The 18,064-nt window shown below is 41.6% G+C and overlaps 1 protein-coding gene across 1 annotated transcript in view; it reads right to left on the bottom strand.

The window, feature by feature from the left end:
* LOC120995351 (interferon lambda receptor 1-like) overlaps positions 1-17,805 on the bottom strand; it is a 65,372-nt gene extending 47,567 nt beyond the window's left edge. Inside the window, exon 1 of the mRNA XM_040424498.1 lies at positions 17,696-17,805. Coding sequence (XP_040280432.1) covers positions 17,696-17,756 — 61 coding nt within the window. The 5' untranslated portion in view covers positions 17,757-17,805. The remainder of the gene's footprint in view (positions 1-17,695) is intronic.
* Positions 17,806-18,064: the final 259 nt, after the last annotated feature.

Genomic DNA, 18,064 nt, shown 5'->3' with positions numbered 1-18,064 from the left:
ACCCATTTTATTAGTGATCATCTGTTCTGCAATGGGGTAGATCTATCAAAACTGGTGTAAAGAAAAAATAAAATGTTATGGACCTTGGAAGGCAAGGAGGAAAAAATTAAAACATAAAGGTAGATTTATCAAAACAGTTATAAGGGAAAACTGGCTTAGTTACCCATAGCAACCAATCAGATTTCACCTTTCAATTTCCAGAGAAGCTCTGAAAAATTAAAGGTGGAATCTGATTGGTTGCTATGGACAACTAAGCCAGTTTTCCTTTAACTGTTTTGATAAATCTACCTTTATGTTTTAATTTTTTCCTCCTTGCCTTCCAAGGTCAATAACATTTTATTTTTCCTTTACACCAGTTTTGATAGATCTACCCCTGAATGTTAATAAAAGAAACACTTCAGTACGTTGCCTGTATTATCAGCGTCGCTGGTCCCAAAAGTGAAGTGGGTAATGTTCACATAAACAGTCAATGCGTTTTCAGGGTAGGACCACACTGCTGTTTTAGCAATGTCGGATTCTTCACACTAGCACAAAACCGTCAGCATATTCGGACATAGAGAACCAAATCGACCTCCACAAATGTACTCCTCTCCTCCAACACACTCCTGTGGGCTATCGAGGGATGGCACCAATAGTGAAGCACTGATCGTTCCAGTCAGATAAAAAGGTTTATTATACTCACAAAGCCAATCCTGGTTAAAAGCTCATCGCAAACTTAGACGGTGTTTTATGTTTGTGATGAGCTTTTAGATTGGCTTTGTGAGTATAATAAACCTTATTATCTGACTGGAACGATCAGTGCTTCACTATTGGTGCCATCCCTCGATAGCCCACAGGAGTGTGTTGGAGGAGAGGAGTACATTTGTGGAAGGCGATTTGGTTCTCTATGTCCAAATATGCTGACGGTTCTGTGCTAGAGTGAAGAATCTGACATTGCTAAAACAGCAGCGCGGTCCTACCCTGAAAACGCATACCCCTGAATGTTGTATGTATCTGTGGCACCATAACTTATGGTCCGTGGTAGCGGAATCCATAACGGAATTCTTAGATATCCTAAACCTTGTACGCCGAACTTAAAAACATAAGTTCGCTCAACACTAGTCATGGTAGGCAAATTTTTTAACTATCTGAAACCAGGGAAAACCTTTACTTCAAGTGCCACAGGAGAATCATATAAAATAAAAATCTACATTCATTGCAACACTAAGAACGTGATTTATGTAGCTACATGCAGAAGATGTAAATTGCAATATGCAGGTTGCACCTCTAAATAGCCTCAAGACAAGAATGAGAAAACACCTTTGCGATATATCAAATGAGAAATTGATGAACATCTCTATGCTATCACAGCATTTTAGAGATGTTCATAAAGGAGATCTTCTTGATCTGCACATTATGGGAATTGAGAGGGTTTTCAGTTCTTGTCAAGGGGGGGTGACATCAGTAGAAGGTTAATCAATAGAGTCATATTGGATTTTTTTTTACTGGACAGCAGATTGCCTAAAGGAATGAATAATAGGTATGATCTAATCTTTGAATATTAATTATGTTCCTGTCTTTATTGCAGTTTGTACAGGTTTTCTATTTAATCAGTTTTTAGTATGTTACACTGCGCGCTTCTACTAAGCAATTACTGATTATGTAACCATATGGTGAAGAGGCGTGATGCGGGCGGTGAAACGATGTATGGGCAGGAAGTGATGTATGGGCATGTCATTTGGTCATGATTAAGACAACACGTCGAAACGCGTTGACCCTCATGTGATTCTGGTCGGTTCTATGGATTTTAAAAGCATGAGATTAATATTGAAAGATTTAACCTACGGTTTTGTATGCTGGAATATTTTTCTCTTGGATGTAATCCCAGGTCTAGGGGTTCCGTACACAGCCGCAGTAAGCTTGGTGAGCTGAAGCTTTTGATTGTTTGTACATTAACGAGTTTCTGTATACATTATATGCAAGTTTTAAAACCTCCCATCTTTTTGGATGGTGACTGATGGAAATTTATTGATCAGTGTGTGAAAGATCAATTTTTTTTCATGAAGTGAGACAACCCCTTTAAATGATTTTTGTCATGTCCAAATAGTAGCAAATGATGAAATAATATACAAATTGGGCAATAGCAAACACACCCAGCAGAGGCCCCCTGTGCAATAACTATATAAAGGACCCCTTGACCTCCAATAGCTCGTCATAAAGCACCCCCTTAAATCTTTCTGACTAGTCATCCTGAGCCTTTAAACTCATCAATTCAGTCCCTTATTGCAATCTAATGTAAAGTTACAATGTACTTTTAGGTTGGAGATGGACCTTCTTACATTCTGGACCCCTATTTTGCTGAACACATTGCATATATGGTACATCCTCCCATGAAATGCTGTCCAGTAGTTATGTGGGCCTTAGGGTCTCAGAAATGCATTTGTGTGTATAAGGGCACAACATTTTGCCTATATTAATTGAGAAACACAGTCCTGTTTTTAAACAATATTGCTTGGTCATGTGCTGGAATACTACGTGATCAAGGATCAAACTGAAAAGTCATTCTCAACCTTTGCCCATTTCTCAACTATTTTCCATGCATCATCATATTAATAGTGCAATACAGTAACTACAGTAGGAAAAGGTCCATACTACCCTGTGTACAAGCCATATGATCCAGTGCATTGTATCTTACAGAAATAAATGTTAGCAAAAGCTAAAAAAAAACAAGAATACATTATTCTATATTGTCCCTAAATGTAGGACAGGTTTTAAGCCTGAGTTTATCACTGTATGACTTTTTTTTACCAACTTATAAATAGGTCTGAATAGGTATGAAAATCTAAATATAACAGTCACACCTTGGCGAGCACTAGTTCCTGAGGAGGACCAGAGGTGCATGCACCATATGTTATTTTCTCTGGAGCTTGTGCGAGATCTAAACAAGGGATTGACCATGAAGGAAACAAAAAAGTCTATCATTCAACCAAGAAGGAGGGGGGGGGGGGGGGGCAGCAAGCTTGACTTCAAGATCCTCATTTGCATACAGATGGTGGCGGAATAAAAGTTGTTTTACAGCGATCATGCCCATCGGACGACTTAGACATCATTAGAAACCAGATGACATCAGCTCTAAGGTACAGCGGACAGTTTAGAGGCCATTTTTGTGCTGACAGGTTCCCTTTAAATGAAAGTAACAGAGATTGAAGCTTGCTCTTGTGTCTGTGATGCATATGTACACTGTATAATATACAACTGGATTGGTTCGCCTATTCGGATAATGTTGGGTTTTCACACACCACTTAATTTGGCTTCTTGGAGTTATATAACGTAAACTCCCAGTTAACTGGGATACCACAGCAAGAAACCCAGTAATGTTTCAGTGTAAAATGACTGTGTGACATCACAAACTGTAAAACTGCACTTTGTATGGCTATAAAAACTTGGAATATGAGATTACGAGCTGTTTTTCACCTAAGGCCATGTTAAATTGTGATTCAGTTTCAGAGAGAGCGAGAGGTCATGACGTTAAGGACAGCGAACAGAATCTTACAAAAATGGTTTCCAAAACCTAATAACATACCTAATCCTGATATTTACAATTCAGTATATGGTATTACCATAGTTCCTAGGCATCAAGTCTGTTGTCTTAGTTTTATGTCCGACTCTGATATTTCCTTTGTCCCCTATATTCAGTCACTTGCACTCTCATGTCAACTACACCTCAAAAACATCTCCAGAATTCCTCCTTTTCCGAATGTGGGAACAGATAACTCTCATTGTTGCGCTGATCCACTCTTGTTTACTGCAGCTCAATTCTAATTGGCCTCCCGCTCATTAAACTTGTAAGGGTGGTATGCTTAAAGGGAACCTGTCATGTGGATATTTGATTATAATCTAACTAATTATATACAATCATTAACTACTAAAAAGTACCTTAGATGTATTAACTTACTGGTGTGACAGATGGTTACCTCATAATATACACACAAAGATGCCACATGCCGCATGCTAATGAGCTGATTTGAGTCCAGCGTGATGTCATTGAGTCCAGCGTTTTTTTAATTTAGAGCTATAGCCACTCCCCTGCCCACCTGCTGCTGATTCATATGGAAAATAACTGTCAATCAGCAGCGGGTGGGTGGGGAGAGTCAGGAGCTCATGAATATTCATGACTCATCATTATGAGCTGGAGCTTTTCAATACAAGATGTTGGCAGATTGACTGGGTCAATTAAAGAAAGTGACCCAGCATTGTGCAAAGAGAATCAGTCACTTATTTATGTTGCCCTTAGTTAGGACACCATAAAACTGGTGACAGGTTCCCTTTTAAGCATTGCATTGCTTGCAGTTTTTCACTCTGATCTATGTTAGCTGGATGCAGTAGTACGTGATCTATTGGTAGACATTAGAAGCCCACAGCCCAGCCACATCTTTGCCCACTTTTGATCGGCTGTGCCTGAGAAAGCAATGAGCAGTTAGTGACAGTTGGGTGAGTGGCTAGAGCAGAAAGCTTGGGGGTCTCTGGGTCTGGAAAGAACCTCAACATCAGTAGCAGTCTATGACTGTCAAGAGACCACAAACTGCACCTACACTGGTCCTATACTGACCTTCTGATACATAGGTGCAACTTTTGGGCATATAAGACAAACTGTTCATGTCCTTTTGTTGTTCTAGACTTACAGATGCGGCACTGTGAGGGCACAGTTTTTACGACTCCTTTGATACATTCAGCTCTGTGATATTTCCTATTAAAAAGTAATTTGACACAATACATTTGGTGCAGTTTGGAGACTCCTCATTATGGCTTACCATTTCCCCCTCTCTAATACATATAGTAAACATAGCAGTCAGGCTCACCTATCTGTCCGTCTACTAAAAAATGTAAACTTACCCCTGTCACTCATAAATCACTCCACAGTGCTGCTCCTCTCTATCTCTTCACTCGTTTCTGTCTACCACCCTAATCATGTTCTCAGTTCTTCCTATGAAAAACCTCCTCCATAATTCGAACCTCCTACTCCCATCTCCAAGACTTCGAGCTGACCATTTCTCTAGAATGCATTACCCCAAAAAATCTGATTAATTTCCTATATCCATAGTTTACTGTTCCTATTACACAGGCTTAGAATCGGTGCAATTAGCTGGAATGAGTGTTTGTACAATAATTGCCCTGTGTAAATGTGACACCAATCCTCAACAAACAAGCAAACCAGTGGTGTACCTACCACAGAGGCAGACCACATGACTGCGCAGGGGGAGGGGAAATTCTTTAACTTCACTACATTTTCTGTCAGCCGCCACTATGGGGTGCTCTGCGATTCTATAGCTTTTATTGATTTCAATAGTAACTCTATAAATATGCACTGAGCTCCCCCTTGTGGTGGCTGCAGGCAGACAGTTTTATAGTATACTGTGTGACGGGAAGCAGGAGATTTATCAATGTACGCCAGTAAATATAATAAGAAATATGGTGGTCCTCTTTTTCTACACAGAAGTGTGTGACTTTTTTTTATTACACTTTTTATTAAAATTATTTCCTCTTAATAAAAGAATAGTAAATTTGTCAGAAACCTGGGGCATTGCACTTTACATCCCATGTTGCCTTGGCGTTTTTGATGCATGTGTAACGGGAAACTGAGTGGTGCTGGGGGACCCATGCTAACTTTTGCTATGGAGCACTGTGAGATCTATGTATGCCCTTAAAGCATACCGGTGATCACATATTTCATGCTGTACATAAAGTGCTGTGTAATCAGGGATGTGCTGCCGACAACCTCTGAATCTATGTGATCACTACTGCAGACAGAGGAGAGGATTGCTGCATGTAAATGTTGCTCTAACTCAAATCAACAATGAGGCGATTTGAATGACTTTACAAAACTAACAGTCTAGAGGACCAGTTACTCTGGAGCCCGGCCTACTGACCACCCTGCAGTGTTAATACAGACCCAGCAAACAATGAAACGATGGCTGGCTCACAATAATTTGAATGTATTTTTACTAAATCTTATACATAATATAAAATCCAATGCATGAAAAACAGCCTTTACATATTACATGAATAACTAAAAAAACAAAGTTCATACAATCTATTTCATAGACACTGTCCCTTTTAAATACGTAGCTCTCGCATATATAAAAGATAAAAAATACAAAAAAAAGTTAAAGCATTTTCCGAATTAAATACAAACTGACACTACTAACCATACATCCAAAACAAAAGAAATTATAAATTTTTTGTATTTTATATCTTTTATATATGCGAAAGCTATGCATTTAAAGGGACCGTGTCTATGAAATAGATTGTATGAACTTTTTTTTTTGTCATTTATGTATATGTAAAGGCTGTTTTTCATGCATTGGATTTTATACACTGCTCAAAAAAATAAAGGGAACACAGAAAATAACACATCCTAGATCTGAGTTAATTAAATATTCTTCTGAAATACTTTGTTCTTTACATAGTTGAATGTGCTGACAACAAAATCACACAAAAATAAAAAAATTGAAATCAAATTTTTCAACCCATGGAGGTCTGGATTTGGAGTCACACTTAAAATTAAAGTGGAAAAAGACACTACAGGCTGATCCAACTTTGATGTAATGTCCTTAAAACAAGTCAAAATGAGGCTCAGTAGTGTGTGTGGCCTTCACGTGCCTGTATGACCTCCCTGCAGCGCCTGTGCATGCTCCTGATGAGGTGGCGGACGTTCTCCTGAGGGATCTCCTCCCAGACCTGGACTAAAGCATCTGCCAACTCCTGGACAGTCTGTGGTGCAACGTGACGTTGGTGGATAGAGCGAGACATGATGTCCCAGATGTGCTCAATTGGATTCAGGTCTGGGGAACGGTCCACAGCATCAATGCCTTCGTATTGCAGGAACTGCTGACACACTCCAGCCACATGAGGTCTAGCATTGTCTTGCATTAGGAGGAACCCAGGGCCAACCACACCAGCATATGGTCTCACAAGGGGTCTGAGGATCTCATCTCGGTACCTAATGGCAGTCAGGCTACCTCTGGCGAGCACATGGAGGGCTGTGCGGCCCTCCAAAGAAATGCCACCCCACACCATTACTGACCCAATGCCAAACCGGTCATGCTGGAGGATGTTGCAGGCAGCAGAACGTTCTCCATGGCGTCTCCAGACTCTGTCACGTCTGTCACATGTGCTCAGTGTGAACCTGCTTTCATCTGTGAAGAGCACAGGGCGCCAGTGGCGAAATTGCCAATCTTGGTGTTCTCTGGCAAATGCCAAACGTCCTGCACAGTGTTGGGCTGTAAGCACAACCCCCACCTGTGGACGTCGGGCCCTCATATCACCCTTATGGAGTCTGTTTCTGACCGTTTGAGCAGACACATACACATTTGTGGCCTGCTGGAGGTCATTTTGCAGGACTCTGGCAGTGCTCCTCCAGTTCCTCCTTGCACAAAGGCGGAGGTAGCGGTCCTGCTGCTGGGTTGTTGCCCTCCTACGGCCTCCTCCACGTCTCCTGATGTACTGGCCTGTCTCCTGGTAGCGCCTCCATGCTCTGGACACTATGCTGACAAACACAGCAAACCTTCTTGCCACAGCTCGCATTGATGTGCCATCCTGGATAAGCTGCACTACCTGAGCCACTTGTGTGGGTTGTAGACTCCGTCTCATGCTACCACTAGAGTGAAAGCACCGCCAGCATTCAAAAGTGACCAAAACATCAGCCAGGAAGCATAGGAACTGGGAATTGGTCTGGGGTCACCACCTGCAGAACCACTCCTTTATTGGGGGTGTCTTGCTAATTGCCTATAATTTCCACCTGTTGTCTATCCCATTTGCACAACAACATGTGAAATTGATTGTCACTCAGTGTTGCTTCCTAAGTGGACAGTTTGATTTCACAGAAGTGTGATTGATTTGGAGTTACAATGTGTTGTTTAAGTGTTCCCTTTATTTTTTTGAGCAGTGTATTATGTATAAGATTTAGTAAAAGTACATGCAAATTACTGTGAGCTAGCCATCTTTTCATTGATTATTGGCATGAATGGCTCATTCCCAATAAGTACACGTGCATTGGACCATGTAAAAGGGCCCCACAGCCCTTAATCAAACATCAATGTGCAGTACCCTAAAACAGGGTTACTGCAAAAGGGCAATTGTTGTAATGTTATACTGTTTGGTGAAATGTTCTGATTTATTGCATTTGTATACCTAATAGCATTGTATATACAGTTTAGAGTTAACAACTTTGGATCATCCTCTTAGATTTACAGGAGATTGGCTTGGGTCCGCCTCCTGGTTAGTAAATAGAGAGTATAGCACATCTAGAACTCAAGTGAGGACCTACATGTGCAACTCCCCAGATCTAGGCCCGAGCTCAGAGAACCTTCATCTCTGAGACTTCTACAGCCGAGGAAGCTACTTTATCATCAAAGTGCTCCAAAGAGAAGGAAATCAGAAGGTCCAGAATCTACAAGGCTGTGCATTGGAGTCAGCCAGCAAGGTATTGTGCATGTTTATGGTACAGAGACTTTACTACTGTGAGAGGGAACATTGCTAACACACCCTGCCACACTTTGAGATGGTCTGGCCAACAGTATCTTAAATCTTCACCCCTCAACCAGGGGTACTACAACCTTCATCATTGCTGCTGTCCATATGTTATTATTGGGAGGAATTGCACTGTGATCTACTTGGAATTGTGTCTTGTTACTGTTGTATGTAATACTACTATCCTGCGCTTTAGTAAAGAGAGGCTTATTTATTGATACCAACTGGCCTGGTTACTGACAGCACCATTCACTGGTCACTACACTTGCTCTCCTGTTATGCATCCAGACCAACACCTAACACTGAGGGCACCCCAACTACTACCAAGCAGAAGCCTCAACACCAGGGTGCACCCCCCTGTCACTGCACGGCTCTAGGGAGTGCCAGTGTGAAGATTGCCACTGTGATTCGTGGGTTCAACACCATCCACTCCTCCTGGGCTCGCTGCAAGTGTTTGTTATCAAAAACTATATAAGGAAGGAACCAAAACACAGAACCAGTGTAGATCTTTCAATTATATCTATGCATTCTGGGCTCAGCCAATCCTGCATATATAGTAAATGGTGACAGGAGAGAAAGCTGTTGCCAGACACCTCTACCAGTAGATTATCTTTCCGAGAACAAAGCTAAAATCCAGCTTTTCCGACTCGTACCTCCCCGACATCTGATGTTAGGGGAAGGTCGAGAGTCCCCATACACCTTAGATTTGGCTGACATTGAGCTTATGTGCATGGCCAGCTTAATTCGTGCCCTAAAACCATATTTTTTAGGCATGCCTATGACATTTCATAATCTAATTCTTCTACGCTGACACTCCCTATTGTAACCCATACATTCAAATGCACTTCATACATACACAGATACTGGCTGGGTCACTGGCTCATGCAGCTTTATGTAAATTACTTTGTGTTTTTTTCCATAAAAGATGACCGGACCATTGTACAAAAAACACTTACCTTTTGTGCCATCCCAATTTGCTCTTAGATTGTAAGCTTTTGTGAGCAGGGCCCTCTCTCCTATGGTTGAATTGCTGATTAATAGAACAAAAGTAACTGGGCACTCTCAGGATATCTGGACCATTTGAGATTTATTAACATATAATAGCATTAATAACTGTACTTACTGACAATGATAATATAAAACTGTAATTTAAAATACCTATCCACTACACCATAAAACACAATATGCAGTAGTCTAATATGGCAAATACTAAAATATAAAATACTAAAATTTGAGGAATAAAATAGAATATTCAATAATTAGTACGAATATTCGGCAGATATTCTTATGGGAAAGTCTAATATTAAAATTTTTTGGCGATAATCCAATGTCCTTTATGTACGTCCCTTTCGATATATAACAGGGATATCCAAAAATAAGCAAAGACCCAATGCGCAATCAAAGAACAAACTCAAGCGGCGTCCCGCTAATAGCATCCACCAGCAGCGTCTCACTGGAATAGTAATGCAGTTTTTAAATCGCTGGATAATAATTGCTGGATAAAATCGTACGGTCTTACCGTCTCCTTTGATAAGTCGACAAAGATGCAGTTATGGACCTCTGAGTTTGCAGCCCATATCTCGTAGTAAACTCGCACACCAGCAATTGTTTGGCACATGTAGTCAGGGCTTTACCATGGAATCAGGCCTTGCACATTCTTTTCCAAGTATACCTTTCGTGTGACAGAGGGTTCTTTCTTTGCGACTTTCCAGTCAAATCTCCAGCTTCCCAAGTGATCCAAATGTTGGGGTCCTGTCTAGGCTAGACGCGTTTCGGGGTTTAGAAGTACCCCTTCCTCAGTAGCTACCCCGAAACGCGTCTAGCCTAGACAGGACCCCAACATTTGGATCACTTGGGAAGCTGGAGATTTGACTGGAAAGTCGCAAAGAAAGAACCCTTAGTCACACGAAAGGTATACTTGGAAAAGAATGTGCAAGGCCTGATTCCATGGTGAAGGCCTGACTACATGTGCCAAACAATTGCTGGTGTGCGAGTTTACTACGAGATATGGGCTGCAAACTCAGAGGTCCATAACTGCATCTTTGTCGACTTATCAAAGGAGACGGTAAGACCGTACGATTTTATCCAGCAATTATTATCCAGCGATTTAAAAACTGCATTACTATTCCAGTGAGACGCTGCTGGTGGATGCTATTAGTGGGACGCCGCTTGAGTTTGTTCTTTGATTGCGCATTGGGACTTTGCTTATTTTCGGATATCCCTGTTATATATCGAAAGGGACATACATAAAGGACATTGGATTATCGCCAAAAATTTTAAATATTAGACTTTCCCATAAGAGTATCTGCCGAATATTCGTACTAATTATTGAATATTCTATTTTATTCCTCGAATTTTAGTATTTTATATTTTAGTATTTGCCATATTAGACTACTGCATATTGTGTTTTATGGTGTAGTGAATAGGTATTTTAAATTACAGTTTTATATTATCATTGTCAGTAAGTACAGTTATTAATGCTATTATATGTTAATAAATCTCAAATGGTCCAGATATCCTGAGAGTGCCCAGTTACTTTTGTTCTATTATATTTCTCTTTTTGACTGGACTGGGTGAGTCCACTCGACTGAGTGCACCTCTTGGGTCAATAGTTAGTCCAGTGCGTCACATCTATTTTCTTTTTTGAATTGCTGATTAGTTTGATTTTGTTTGTACAGTCTGAATTGTATCATACTGCGGAATATGTCGGTGCTATATAAACAGATTATTACTATAATCATGTGATGTCATTCTCAGAATTTGGTTCATTCACGTAATACAGGCTGCTGTAAACGATGCCGCAATTTGTTGATGGTGCCTGCAGTCTGGAAGGTCATGAGAAACACAAGATAGAAAGCAGCCATCTGACAAAGATCATTAATAGCATCTCAATGACTTTTGCTGAGAGAGAATACGCCAAATTCCACTGTATTATGTAATGCAGCCTATTAGCCAAATGACACACACATTTTTTGTGCCATTTGGGCTAATGAGAGAGTGGCACTATCCCCATACTATACTGTATAGGCTGAGGACAGAATGGCTTTAGCCCTTTCAGGGTGCAATTTTGGAAATTACGGGGGTAATTTATCAAACTGGTTTAAAAGGAAACTGGCTTAGTTGCCCATAGCAACCAATTAGATTCCACCTTTCATTTTCCCAAGGAGCTCTGAAAGAAGAAAGGTGAAATCTAATTGGTTGCTATGGACAAGTAAGCCAGTTTTCCTTTATAACTGTTTTGATAAATCTACCTTTAGGCTTTAATTTTTCTCTCCTCGCCTTCCAAGGGACACAACTTTTTATTTTTCCATTGACCTAACTGTATAAGGGTTTTCTTTTAGCGGAATGAATTGTAATTGTTAAAGGCCCCATACAATGTATTGCAAAACTGTAAAAACATTTCAGTTAGTTCGGGTGGCTTTCACTATATTGACCTTGTGTTTGACATGATCAAAAAACATGTCCATGTTTTTCTTTATGGCATTTACCATGTGTGATACTACGATATTTTATCATTGCAATACTGTTTATGTTTAGCTTTTTAATCATTTTTATGTGATAAATGGGAAGAGGGTGATTTTGAACTTTTAATATTTTCATGTTTTTATGACTTTAAAAACTTTATTTACCTTTTTCATTTTTTTTGTCCTGTAGTTGGATTGCTTGTATTAGTCAGAATAACGCTTTTGTATACCGGAAATTGCGCCAAGAAGAGACCTGTCCCTTCTTGGGGCGGGTGTGGCTTTAAACCAGAATCTGCAGCAAAAATTTTGGCAGCAAAAGCTGGATTGTGAATGGGCCCTTGCAATGATTTTGATTTGTTTTTACAAAAATCAGAAACCCCAATTAAAGGGTTTCTGTCACCACAATTTTTGCTATTAAAAAGGCTGACATTATACATGTGCAAATGTCACCTGAATTTATCTCTGCTATTTAACTCTGAATTTAACACGAGATTTCCCCGGCAGACAGGACCGGCAGGAGGAGACCAACACTGGCCTGGCTCTGTCAATCAAGAGTAGAAGGGCGTGACATAAGGTGGGAGAACAGAGCCTCTAGGAGCAGGTGCAATGTCCCCCCCCCCCCCCCGCTCCTAGAGGCTAATTTGCATATAATAAAAACGAATAGCGGAGTTAAATTCAGGTGACATTTGCACATGTATAATGTCAGCCTGTTTAATAGCTAATGATCTGTTTTTTCTTTGAGCCGTGGATCTGCAAAATACAGGCATCGGCGATGTGTATTCCGCATTTTGCAGACCACACATCGCTGCCACTTAATAGAAAATGCCTATTCTTGTCCGCAATTTCGAACAAGAATAGGACATGTTCTATTTTTTTCGGGAACGGAATTGCAGACCCGGAAGTGCAGATCTGAGATTCCGGATCCGGGCAGCACATCATGCTGCCCCATATAAATGAATGGGTCCGCAATTCCGTTCCGAAAACTGCGGAACGAAATTGCGGACGTGTGAATGGACCCTAAAGGAGGGATCATCCCCTCTATCTCCAGTCTTTTTCTCAAGAACTAAAAACAAAACGTCTTAACACACCTTAATATCTCTCTATCTTTTTTATATACCTACAGTACAGACCAAAAGTTTGGACACACCTTCTCATTCAAAGAGTTTTCTTTATTTTCATGACTATGAAGGCATCAAAACTATGAATTAACACATGTGGAATTATATACATAACAAACAAGTGTGAAACAACTGAAAATATGTAATATTCTAGGTTCTTCAAAGTAGCCACCTTTTGCTTTGATTACTGCTTTGCACACTCTTGGCATTCTCTTGATGAGCTTCAAGAGGTAGTCCCCTGAAATGGTCTTCCAACAGTCTTGAAGGAGTTCCCAGAGATGCTTAGCACTTGTTGGCCCTTTTGCCTTCACTCTGCGGTCCAGCTCACCCCAAACCATCTCGATTGGGTTCAGGTCCGGTGACTGTGGAGGCCAGGTCATCTGGCGCAGCACCCCATCACTCTCCTTCATGGTCAATAGCCCTTACTTTCAAAATTTTCCCAATTTTTCGGCTGACTGACTGACCTTCATTTCTTAAAGTAATGATGGCCACTCGTTTTTCTTTACTTAGCTGCTTTTTTCTTGCCATAATACAAATTCTAACAGTCTATTCAGTAGGACTATCAGCTGTGTATCTACCTGACTTCTCCTCAACGCAACTGATGGTCCCAACCCCATTTATAAGGCAAAAAATCCCACTTATTAAACCTGACAGGGCACACCTGTGAAGTGAAAACCATTTCAGGGGACTACCTCTTGAAGCTCATCAAGAGAATGCCAAGAGTGTGCAAAGCAGTAATCAAAGCAAAAGGTGGCTACTTTGAAGAACCTAGAATATGACATATTTTCAGTTGTTTCACACTTGTTTGTTATGCATATAATTCCACGTGTTAAATCATAGTTTTGATGCCTTCAGTGTGAATCTACAATTTTCATAGTCATGAAAATAAAGAAAACTCTTTGAATGAGAAGGTGTGTCCAAACTTTTGGTCTGTACTGTATGTACATATATACACCCCTCTACAGAAACTATCTGGGGTCGGGAATTAACCGGGTGCGGTCATAGGCTCAAATAAAACCGATAACCGGTAAGTGTAATCCAATCATTCTTTCTCACCTATGACAGCACCCCTGGAGAACAGGCAAGAATTTTTTCTAGGGTGGGACCCACAGCCTGAAGTACTTTACGACCAAATGAAAGACCAAGTTTAAATCCCAGAGGGGAATTCTATTTTTACATACCGGAGATAATTTAGACACTGCTGTTACAAATAGTTTAATCCATGTGTGATCTGCTAACTTAAATTCAAACAAGGCGCTTAAGGCTGAAATCTGGACCTTTAAAGTGCTAGGCCTAAGTTTTTTATTCCACCCCTCTTGTAGGAAATCTAACACAAGCGGGATGTCAGGTGCTTCTAGCACATCCACAGGTTTTTTGGCAAATCTGAAAAAAGTCCTCCAAACCCTAAGGTAGATCTCGGTAGTGACCCTTCTCCGACTGGCCAACAGAGTGTCTACTACTTCCTCAGAGAGACCCCTTTTCTTTAAAATCTCCCTTTCAATAACCAGGCAGTCAGGTGCAGATTTCTCACCTCTGGGTGAAAAACTGGACCCTGAGATAGAAGCTACTGGGATTATGGAAGCACCCAAGGTGTTGCTATTGACATTTTGCGGAGCCAGGAAAACCACACCCTTCTTGGCCAAAAGCTATCACTATTACCGTGGACTTCTGCTCTCTGATCTTCTTGAGGACTCTTGGAAGCAACTTTAGTGGGGGAAAGGCATACAGAAGACCCTGCCTCCAAGACTGGGCCAGAGTATCCACTGCTCTCGGATGTTCCTCCGGAGAAAGAGAAAAGAAGACCTCTACTTTTCTATTTGACCTGGTGGCAAAGAGATCTATCTCTGGAGTACCCCACAAAGCTGCTACTTGGTTGAAAATCCCCTGATCTAGGGACCACTCTCCCTGGTATATCTGATGACTACTGAGGTAGCTTGCTTTCACATTGTCTGAACTTCTTAGATGAACTGCAGAAAGAGATAATAGAGAAGCTTCTGCTAGGCTAAAAATCTGATGAGTGAGAGACATTAGGCCCTGAGCTCTTGTCCCTTCCTGTCAGATGAGCTAGGCCACTGCTGTCATGTTGTCCGAATAAATTTTCATGTTTCTGTCCCTGATGACCGGAAGACTCTGTATCAAGGCTATCCTGATCGCATCCAACTCCCTGAAATTGGGAAAGAGATCTGCTGTCCCAATTGCCTTGTAACAGCAGGGACCCCACATGGGTTCCCCAACCGGAGGGGCTCGCATCTGTGGTTAAGGGGAGAACCGCCTCCCTGGTCCAAGGAACTCCTCTCTAAGTTCTTTAAATCCATCCACCAGCCCAAGGAATCTAGGGTCTGGGAGGACAGAGACATCTCCATGTCCAAAGAGGGGAGAATCCGATCCCAGTGCTGCAGGATCTGTAGCTGAAGAGACCTTGAATGGTACTGGACCAATTACACTCCTGGAATAGCGGATGTCATGAGACCCAGCACCGACATGGCCTCTCTTGTGGTGACTGACAGAGACAAATGAAGAAGCTGAACTCTTGACCTGATCAGTAAGGCTTTCTGCAGGGGTAGTTGGCACTTCTGGGAAGTGGAGTCCAGAATCATTCCCAGAAAACTGCATCTCTGGCTTGGGCGTAGACTGGATTTTTCTAGGTTTATCTCCTATCCCAGCCTCTCTAGAACTTCCCTCAATCAGGCAATCTGACCCTGAAGAATCTGACCTGACCAGGCCACCAGCAGAAAATTGTCCAGGTATGGTATAATGATTATGTCCTGCTCCCTGACGCGAGCCATCATTTCCGAAATAATCTTTGTAAAGACCCTCGGAGCCTGAGAGAGTCCGAAGGGTAATGCTCGGAACTGAAGATGCAGAATCTCCTTCTCTAACTGGACCGCTACCCTCAGAAACCTCTGGTGGCTGGGATGAATGGGGATTTGATAGTATGCATCTCTCAGGTCTACTGTGGCCATGAAGCAGTCCGTAAAAAGATTATTTACTACTTATTTGATGGACTCCATACGAAATCTCTCGTACTGCAGAAATTGTTTAAACACCACGTTTATAATGGTCCGAAAACGAGCCATTTGGTTTTTGGACCAGAAAAAGAGTCGAATAAAACCCCTCTGTCAATTCTTGCTCTAGGACTCTTACGATCACCTTTTTCTCGTAGCTCTGTGTGCTTTTATTGTGGAAAAAAACTGATTTGATACATATGCAAATTAACATAAAAGAGTCATATCTTACTTGTGTGACCAGAGAAGAGTCATATTTTCAAGCTCTGACTCATTTCAGGGTAATTTGCATATGTATCAAATCTGCTTTTATACACAATAAAAGCACACAGAGCTATGGGGACTGGGTATTGCGGACATGCTAGCGGCCATCTAGCAACCCATGGCCTCAGCTCTATACACAAAATCCAGGTGACAGGTTCCCTTTAAGGAAATCATCCCAATCATAATATTAGGGACTTGCCCTTTTACACTATGTATGGTGACTTTAGACCAAGGGCACCCAATAGTTTTATTCCAAGTAGTTTTATTGTGGCCCGTGGACCAGAAAAAGTTGCGCACATGATTTCACTTGCTGGGTTTTAAGGTGATATATAAAAAATCTATCTGGTACAGAAATTTCATGTAATCCTATTGCCAGACATTACATTCCGCAGATCCTTTATATCATTTCTGTATATTGCAGAGGCGCTCAACTTTTACGTCACGAGCAGGTAGAAGGTAACGTAAAGAGTCAGGTCTCTTGCACACGAACGTTGTGAATCCGTTCCGTGCACGGGCAACGTCAGTGCAGCGGCCGGGACGGATCCAGACCCAGACCCATTCAACTTGAATGGGTCCGTGATCCGTCCGCACAGCAAAAAAATAGAACAAGTTCCATTTTTTTGCGGTGCGTTGGTACGGACAGAAACACCACGGAAGCACTCCGTAGTACTTCCGTGGGGTTCCGATCCGTGCTTCCGTTCCGCATCTCCGTGATTGCGGACCCATTCAAGTGAATGGGTCCACATCCATGATGCGGAGTGCACACGGGCCGGTGCCCATGTATTGCGCACCCGCCGTATGCAGGCCGCAATACGGCCACGGGCACACAACGTTCGGGTGCAAGAGGTCTCACTATCCGCTCCAACGACTATGTGCTATCATAAGAACGACTTCCTTGTTGTCATATCTTTCATAGGAAATTCATGTATAAACTTACAGGTATGTGCCTAGCGCAGATATAGTTGTCCTTTGTCATGAAGGCACTTGTGTGTGTCTGTGTTAACTCTAGGTGTTTACTGACATCTGTAATGAAAGAGTCCCTATAATGAAAATCAAACATGTACTGTATGCAATACTTTTCCTTTGACCCTATTTTTTAAGTGATTCTTGTTCCCTATTTGTTTGTTCAATGTAGTAGAGCTAAAATTGTCATCAGGCACAAGTTAACTCATTATCATATCACATTGCATAGCTGACTGCTTCACATTGAAGTGCAGGTGCTTCAGTGAAATATCAAGTTCAGCTCTGCTACATGGAAAATGGTTGCTTCTTCGTCATGTTGCGTCCTGCTATAGCTTTACGTATCACATGAGACTACAATGTATGAAGAACTTACCTGCAAGGTGGCCCGCCATGGAGCTGACAATCAAGAGGGTCCACTTCAGACAAGCAGACATGGTTACATTACGGTCCCCTTGTATACATGTCTTATTTCTACGTGATCATTTCCTGACTCACTAAGTAACCACGCAGCACCTGAGCACTCCCATAGTTTCTATCCGCCTACCAGGGAAGTCCATCTGGGTGTGTGCTCTGTGCCTGCAACCCTTTGCTGTCAGGTTTTCAGAGGGCTTGAAGGGTTTTTCCCATCTCAGATATGTTATTGCATCTCACTTGTACATAAACAGTGTAGCACGGCTGTTTCCATAGTCCTGACCATGTCTAGCGGCGGATAGACAGAGTCAAGAAGGACCCCCATCTACCA

Source organism: Bufo bufo, chromosome 3, assembly GCF_905171765.1.
Source record: "Bufo bufo chromosome 3, aBufBuf1.1, whole genome shotgun sequence".
Lineage (NCBI taxonomy): Eukaryota > Metazoa > Chordata > Amphibia > Anura > Bufonidae > Bufo > Bufo bufo.
The sequence above is the reverse complement of the archived record's forward strand: the minus strand, read 5'-3'. Positions and strand labels throughout refer to the sequence as shown.